At 45.6% G+C, this 8,131-nt stretch overlaps 1 protein-coding gene across 2 annotated transcripts in view; it reads right to left on the minus strand.

The window, feature by feature from the left end:
* The window catches only part of SETD7 (SET domain containing 7, histone lysine methyltransferase), a 30,937-nt gene extending 23,097 nt beyond the window's left edge, over positions 1 to 7,840 (minus strand). For both annotated transcript variants that reach the window (XR_005599263.1, XM_039541320.1), the window contains exon 1: positions 7,685 to 7,840. Coding sequence is in view for 1 of the 2 variants with exons in the window: in XM_039541320.1 (XP_039397254.1) it covers positions 7,685 to 7,724 (40 nt within the window). In the remaining variant the exon portion in view is untranslated. The remainder of the gene's footprint in view (positions 1 to 7,684) is intronic.
* Between the last annotated feature and the right edge of the window lie 291 nt (positions 7,841 to 8,131).

Here is an 8,131-nt window from a genome sequence, read left to right on the forward strand (position 1 = left end):
TGTTCAAGCAACTTTAAAAAGAGCCACTACCTAGAAGTATTTCTCCTGCATGACACTGGAACGGATTCAAGACCTTCTAATTCATACAACTGGGTTGGTTTGTTTGTTTTTTAAACGTGTACATTTTGAAGAATATGCTCAACACATACTAGCCCAAAGACAAATCCTACTAGCCAGAGTGAAAAAAATCCCTTTGCAGCCAAACCCTGAAATTTAAACAAACAAACAGCTTTGTAATGTTTATTATTTACTCTAGTTGTAACAAATCAGACTACTTTCTATTTAACACACTGTAAGTGTAGCTTACTATGCCGTGCTTGCTCAGGTTATACCTCCTTTCCCTTCCAAGCTTTATGTCCCTTTTTCCTCTTTGCTTTATTAGAACAGATCACAGTGCGTCTTTTTCTACTGTTTTCATTATCTGTTTCCCCTCTCTTTCTTCACCCTTTTTAAGCTTCTCTCTTCCTACACTGTGTGCTTTACCTCCTCTCCTGTATTTTCAGTCTTTCCCATTTCTCCTCAAAGGCTCTCCACTATCCCTTTCCCTACTTCTTCCACCTCCCCCCCTAAGCAAACAGAAACAAACATCTAAAAAGCCAGAAGATGATCACTGGGGCCCCACTGTCTAGAGACAATATCCAGGTGGAAAAAAAAACAAGTCCTCTCCACAGCTGCTGGGAAGTGGGCGAGTGCTTGAGAAGTTCACTGCTTTGTAGACTCCAGCTGGGAAGTGTCCGATTTGAACACCCACCCCCTCCTCCCAGCCAGATCTGACCATTCCATTACACCTCTGCTATTCCACAGCTTCTGGTTGCTCAGGGTGGGGAGCACGGCAAGTCTCTGCTAATCTATACCTCCTCAGCTTCTGATTCTGGGCTTCCTCTCTAGCCAACAGCTTCAGCATCTGCTTCCACTGTTGCTCAGAACTTTCCCAAGCAGCAGCATGAATCAGATCTAATTCCTCCCACTTTCACTACTGCCCACAGGATTCAGAAGAGCAGCTGTGTAAATTGATGGTCTGTCAGTTTTCACTTTTCTGTAGTTTTTGGAAAACCAGGAGCAGCAGCAAAGAAACCAGTCACTTGATTAAGAAAGATGATACTTCACTGGTTATCACTCGGATTCACATTTTGGAAGGTGATCTTCCCAACTCCACTGTCTTTCCCTGCCCTGCCAAGCTTACAGTCTAGGTTAGAAAGGAAAGACGACAGAAAGAGACATTGTATGGGAAGGAGGACAAATGGAGCTTCTATAAGCTCAGGGAAAGCATGTTGCATAAGCATCAATCCCCCTTCTCTTGAGTCAGGACTCTTTGTGCTTTTATTTCCCCTTCTTTACTATTCCCTAGAGCTGAAAGCCTCATGTTATTGTTTATCTATGGCAGGGGTAGGCAACCTGCGGCACGTGTGCTGAAGGCAGCACGCGAGCTGATTTTCAGTGGCGCACACACTGCCTGGGTCCTGGCCACTGGTCTGGGGGGGTTTGCATTTTAATTTAATTTTAAATGACGCTTCTTAAACATTTTAAAAACCTTATTTACTTTACATACAACAATGTAGTTATATATTATAGACTTATACAAAGAGACCTTCTAAAAATGTTCTAGTGTATTACTGGCACGTGAAACCTTAAATCAGAGTGAATAAATGAAGACTCGGCACAGCACTTCGGAAAGGTTGCCAACCCCTGATCTATGGGTTACCTAGGGAGGTGGTGTGGGTGACTGGAATGGGTTACCTAGGGATGTGGTGGAATCTCCTTACTTAGAGGTTTTTAAGGTCAGGCTTGACAAAGCTCTGGCTGGGATGATTTGGTTGGGGATTGGTCCTGCTTTGAGCAGGGGGTTGGACTAGATGACCTCCTGAGGTCCCTTCCAACCCTGATATTCTGTGATTCTATAACTCTTCTACAAAGTACATCATGCAGTTCAGAAAAAACTTAACTACTTTTTACCAGGTAACACACATATACACGCCTACATCAGGGCTGGACACAGTGTGGTATAAGGAATCTCCTCTCAGTGTCAATAAATTACATACACAGACCAGGAGGGACGAGCCAAGCAGCCACATTCAACATGTTTTCAAAATGTCTCCTTAAAAGGATGCTGCCAGCTAACAGACCACACTGTCAACATACACATTTCTTCACCTTTGTTACCAGTATCACCTTAGATTATTAAAGACCTTAAAATCCATTTGACTGTCACTGCTGTTTACTGCTGGCATTTCTCTCAGCTTGGATAATTAAAGTGCACAGAGTCAGCGTTAGCTTGTAAGTTCTGCAGCAGTGACTGTCTTTTTGTTGTGTGTTTGTACAGTACCTAACACAACGGGGTCCTAGTCCATGAGTAGGCTCCTAGGCACTGTGGCAATATAAATAAGAATAAGACTTTCAGGATGTTTGTGCTGCAATATTTGGGTTTCAAAAATTGCACAGGAACGTTTGTTTAAAAACTCAATTGTTTCCACTAGCATTTAAAAACATAAGGTCAGATTCATTCAGCTGCAGGTGCCATGGAGAGGCAGTTTTCACCTCCTAGTCAGGGGCTGCAGAGACTGATGTGGAATCAGTCTATTGCCCCTATTGCAATGGCCACTGGGAGTTTGGCATGGACAGAGAATATCCAGGCTCCAGTTCTTTTTGGGCCATACCCCACCCCCACCTCCTTGTGACTGCCTGCACCCCATTTCCACATCATCCTCAGCACACTCTGGAATGCCACAAGCCAGGATCCGCTGTGGAGTGGTGCGGATGTGGCTCTGTGCCTGGCATAGGAGCCTTCTGCAGCAGGAATACTCACAAGTGGTGCATATGCAGTGTTGCCAACTCTCATGATTTTGTCATGAGTCTCATGATAATTATTGTTTTCTTAAAGCATCAGCTCCTGGAGTCAAGGGGATATGTGATGATTTCAGCCTTTGTTCTTAAAGAAAAAGTAAGTTTTAGTCCTTGTGGCAATGGAGAAAGTTTCAAAATGTGACCTCAGTGTACCCTAAAAGCTCAAATAAGCAGAAGGCAAATAAAAAGACCACATCTATTACTTTTACATAATCTCATGATTTTGAAGCAAATCTCATGATTTTTGCTGAACATGACTCAAGATTTTTGAACATTTGGGGATGGCAATACTGACTATGCCTGTCCTATGGACCGTTCACCCCAGACTAGCTCACACAAAGGGGCCATAAGGTAACAAATAATCACGCCCATTGGGAAAAACACATCTATTGGTCTCAGGATTTAAGTTTAGGCCCTAGTTCACATTTTATTGTATGTAACCATTTGTTTCCATCACTCACTTATTTCTATGTAAATCTCTCCTCTTTCTTAAATAAGTTTCCTTTTTGTTTTACTATAATCGAATTCAAGTGTTCTGTGTGGGCTAAGGACAGATTGGTAAACTGGGGTACACTGCTCCTTTGGGAATCAAGGATCTGGTATTTCTGTAAGTATCCAGTGATCAGCGGCTGGATACCACAGGAGGACACTGAAGGGACGCAGGGGCTGAGGTGTAAATAATGTCAAGCTGCAGGGCAAAAGCAGGGCTGGCAAAGGCCAGAGAAGAGCTCTTGAGTTGCTGATAGGCTGGCTGTGTTAGCTCTGTAACACCAAGCTGGCACAGCCAAAACTCCATTGTGCTGGAGGCAGGTGGCAACAAGCTGACTCACGGATCTGGGTTCTCCAAGAAGCGCCAGAGAGAGTATGGAGTCTAAGTTGGAAAGGAGATGCCCAGGAGAGGATCTGCTGCGGGTAGAAATCCAATTAAGTATGAGCAAGTTTGAAAAAAGCTGAAGTTGACTAAACAGAGCAGGTTATGTCATCTTCAAGCTGAGAGTAGTGAGAAAAGGTAGTGAGTGTGTGAACGGTGAAAAATAAGTTACATTGTAAAAATATTAGATTATTAAAATCAAAAGGTATTACTGGTAAGTAGGAGGGAATGTTTTTAAAACAGGCAAGCATGCTTCTCTCCAAACCAGTGGAAGAAAGGCAAGCTCCTGGCCCACTGGAGGTGGGGTTGAGTGAGAGAGAGAATGAATAAGGGTTTGTCTACATGGGAAACTGTTTACTAGTTACACCAGTATAACAGTGTGGACACCCAGATTCCAGAGTAAGAGTGGCTTTTTACAAACTAAACCAGAAAAAAAAACCAACCCTCTTATACCAGAGTAAAAGTGCTCACAAAATGAGCTATACTAGTGTAACTATATGGGTTTAAATTCACAACTTTGTTTACATTGATTTAACTTTCCCATATAGACAAACTGTAAGAAAGTACAACTAATTCCTGACAGAAGAGCAAGATTGTTACAAAGTACCGAGGAGAAAATATTTACACTTCTCAGGTTAAGTCAAACTGTGCACACTGTACTGCAACAAAATATTTGTTCAGTGTGGTGAAGATGCTACTGGAGTGCAAAAACAAATAAAACTGTCATTAATGTATGTTTATATAGATTATACATGCCAGAATTTTTGTGCAGTAGGAGGCATATTCTCCCAATGATTTTAACAGAGACCAGCAGTCTAGTGGCCTCTGTACAAAGTGAGAGCCGTGAACTTGAGTTCTAACTTCAGACATGACATAGAGGGTCCAATTCCTGTCTAACACTACTTTTACATCAGAAGAAGTGAGAGGGGGAAAAATTTTAATCCAGCCCTAAGGCAAATCAATTTTAAGCTTAGTTACACTGGTGTAACTTTTCTAATATAAACCAGGTCTTACGAGTCAGTCCAATGCCTACTGAAGTCAACCGCAAAAGTCTCACTGATTATAATGGGACCAAAATGGAACACTTTATTTCTCCTTCTCAATTACCTGTACCCATCTGTAAAAGTCAGAGAGAGTTCTAGGCCTCAGGTAAGGGCAAAAAGGAAGTCCCTAATGTCACTCAAAAGCAATCCCTCTGCCAACCAATAGTTACCTTCAAAACTCACCTGAGCACACTCAGAAATAAGCCATTATATGAAATCATAATGTGCTGCAAAGGAACTAGCTATGATATCAGGAACAGTATCTTGATGTCGAACACAACTGAAAATAGCCTCCTTACAAATATTTTTTGGCAAGGATATAATACCAAGTTTGTACACAGGTACACATATAAGCAGAGATGGTGAACACAACACATCCACAGTATCTGTCACTTTAAGAACCCCCTCTATCCCCCCTTGCAATTTAAAGTTCCTATATAATCTATGAGTTTTGCATAGCCCCCATTGCTAAAATATCCAATCACTTATATCTATGTAATAAGACCAGATTCTAGTAGCAGCTGTACAGCAAACACTATCACACATCTACTGCCATCCTGGCAAGCCAAACTCAGTAACCTTTTCAATAAGTGACAATGCACACCGGGTCCTGTTTGCCTGCCACAAGATACAAGTAACCTGCCACTGACTCATGGGAGTTAGTTGTATCCTGCCACACACAAATTCCAACACTGTGCTGTTAACCATGATATCTGAGTATCTAGGACTCCTCTTGGTAGTAAGAGCTGTGACCAGGAATGGGCTCTCTGTTTTCAGCTGGCAAATTTTACTTAAGAGCTTCACAAGGCAAATCCTGACTATCTTCCTAAATGCCTATGTTGCTGACAGGGATGCCATTTGTGCTAATACAGGAAATTCTGGAATAGCTTTGACATCACAAACGTCTCCTTTTTAAGGTCTGTATCTCAGCCTCAAAACTCTTCTCTGGTCTTAAAATGTGCCCACCAGATGGTTAGCTTTGGGGAGGCACTGGGGCCTAAGGATAGGACACTGGACTGGGAGTCAGGAGACCTGGATTCTATTCCAGCTGTGCTACTGATCTGCTGTGTGACCCTGGGCTTTTCACTGTCTGCCTCAGTTCCACCTTCCACCCTTTAAAAGCAGCAAAGAATCCTGTGGCACCTTATAGACTAACTGACGTTTTGCAGCATGAGCTTTCGTGGGTGAATACCCACTTCTTCGGATGCACCCACGAAAGCTCATGCTGCAAAACGTCTGTAAGTCTATAAGGTGCCACAGGATTCTTTGCTGCTTTTACAGATCCAGACTAACACGGCTACCCCTCTGATACTTCCACCCTTTGTCTCCCTTGTCTCTTTACACAGTAAGCTCTTCAGGGTAGGGACCGTCTCTACCTATGTGTAGGTATTTAGAGACTAGCGCAATGGGGCTCACTGTCATCTGGGCCTGTGGATGCTCCTGTAATTCAAAGAGTATCTCCATTATTTTATTTTATTTAATATATATTAGGCAGTTTTGTCCTGCATCTTCAAGGCAAAATATCATCAATTTTTATATTGCAGAGTGTGTGCGCGCGGTGGGGAGGAGAAGGCTAGTAATATTTTACATTTACATAGTGCCTTTCATGCTGAAGGACCCCAAATAACTTAAGAATCACTAGAAACATGGCACACTACTGCTAAAACGCAGTCGCCTCTGAAGCGGAAGCAGGCAACTAACTGGTGCACACCAAACAACGCAAAAACAGGGAATATGAGAGTGGAAATGTTGGCTGTGATGGTCTTTAATATGCACACGGAGCTGTTGTTTTATACACTCTCCTCCAAAAATGTGGGCCTGATTCTTTGTCTTGCACTTTTTCTACTCATTAACACCAATGCAAAATGTGTGCAAATCAGAGTAAGACACTACCCAGAATGCAGGTGACCACACTAGGTGCAAGACTACAGAGAATCAAATCCAATTACTTTAAATTAAACACAAACTAGATGCCACATACACTTTTTTCTTGTTTCAGGTCAAATGGTGTCAAATAGAATAACTCCACTGAAGTCAATGCAGATTGACTGGATGTAAACTGTTGTGATACAGTACCAAACAGAATCTGGTCCTAAATTAGCCATGTAAACTAGGTCCTTTCTGGAAAGTCTCCAAGATCTTAACAATTGACAATTATATTTAAATTGAAATGTGTGTACTACCATTGTGATAGCCCATACTATAGAACACAAGGTACTAGAGGCCCAGTCCTTCAAACACTTAAACACGGAAGTAACTGTACTCAGCCCCACTGAGTAGTTACTCGGGTGCTTAACTAGTTGAAGGCTCAGACCCTAAAAGATTTACAGAGCCGCATGCATTTAGGAACAGCAGCGATATATTTAACTGAATAATAAGTGGCTCCTCCCCCCCCCCGTATAAATAGCCTAGCAATAAACTAGGCACTAGCCGTTCTCCCCCATGGCTCAGCTAAGTTTTGCAAGGCATCAGATACCATCTGAACCCTTCTACCCCCCAGAGCTCTTGCCTCGCTATAAAAAGCTGCTTCGAGCACTTATTTTAAAATGTCGTGAAAACAAAAAGCGACTCCTTCCCGAGGGAACAGCGCCCCGCTGCTCGTCACGCATGCGGGGGGCCGACGCGGCCCGGCTTGCCGAAGCCGGCAGTGAGAGGCGAGACTGGCGAGCGCCCCGGCCCGGAGCGCGGGGCCCGGGGCCCGGAGCACGGGCTGGGAGGAGGCGCGCAGCCCAGGCGCGCCACGTGCTGGCCCCCACACGCCAAGGCCGGGCTGCGGGGGCTCGCACTGCGCAGACCGGCTCTGCCCGCCCTCACCACCGGCCCAGGGGGCTGCAGCAGGTTCCGCTCGCAGGCTGGGGTGGGCAGAGCCGTGCCTGGGGCGGCCGCTCGGCAGGGACCCGGTCTGCCCCCGCCGGACGGGCCCGGTTACCTTCCACGGTCTCCTCCAGCGTGTCCTCATCGCTGTCCATGGCCGGGGCCGCGGGGTGTCCGCGCTCTCCCCGCGGCGGGCGGGCGGCTCGCCCTGTCTCCCCCTAGAGCCCGGAGCGAGCGGCTCCGCGCACCCGGCCGCGGCGTCTATGCGGGCGCCGGGCTCGCTCCGCTTTGTTATAGAGCAGCTGATCCGCTGACATCACCCAGGCAGGGCCGGGGCCGCTGCCTGACTGACAGCTCCCTGCAGCGCCCGGCCCGCCAGCCAGGCCCACCCGCGTCCCCCACAGCCCGGGGATGGGCGCTAAGACAGGGCGAAACCCACCAGCACAATGCACGGAAACCGGCCCCAGGCAGCCCCCACCCCCAGCCAGCGGGGCAGCCAGCAGACCCCCCCTGTTCCACAGTGGTAAGTCAAGGCCTCGACCATCAGCAGATTGATTGAAAA

This window comes from Mauremys reevesii, linkage group 5 (genome assembly GCF_016161935.1).
Source record: "Mauremys reevesii isolate NIE-2019 linkage group 5, ASM1616193v1, whole genome shotgun sequence".
In the NCBI taxonomy this organism is placed as follows: Eukaryota; Metazoa; Chordata; order Testudines; family Geoemydidae; genus Mauremys; species Mauremys reevesii.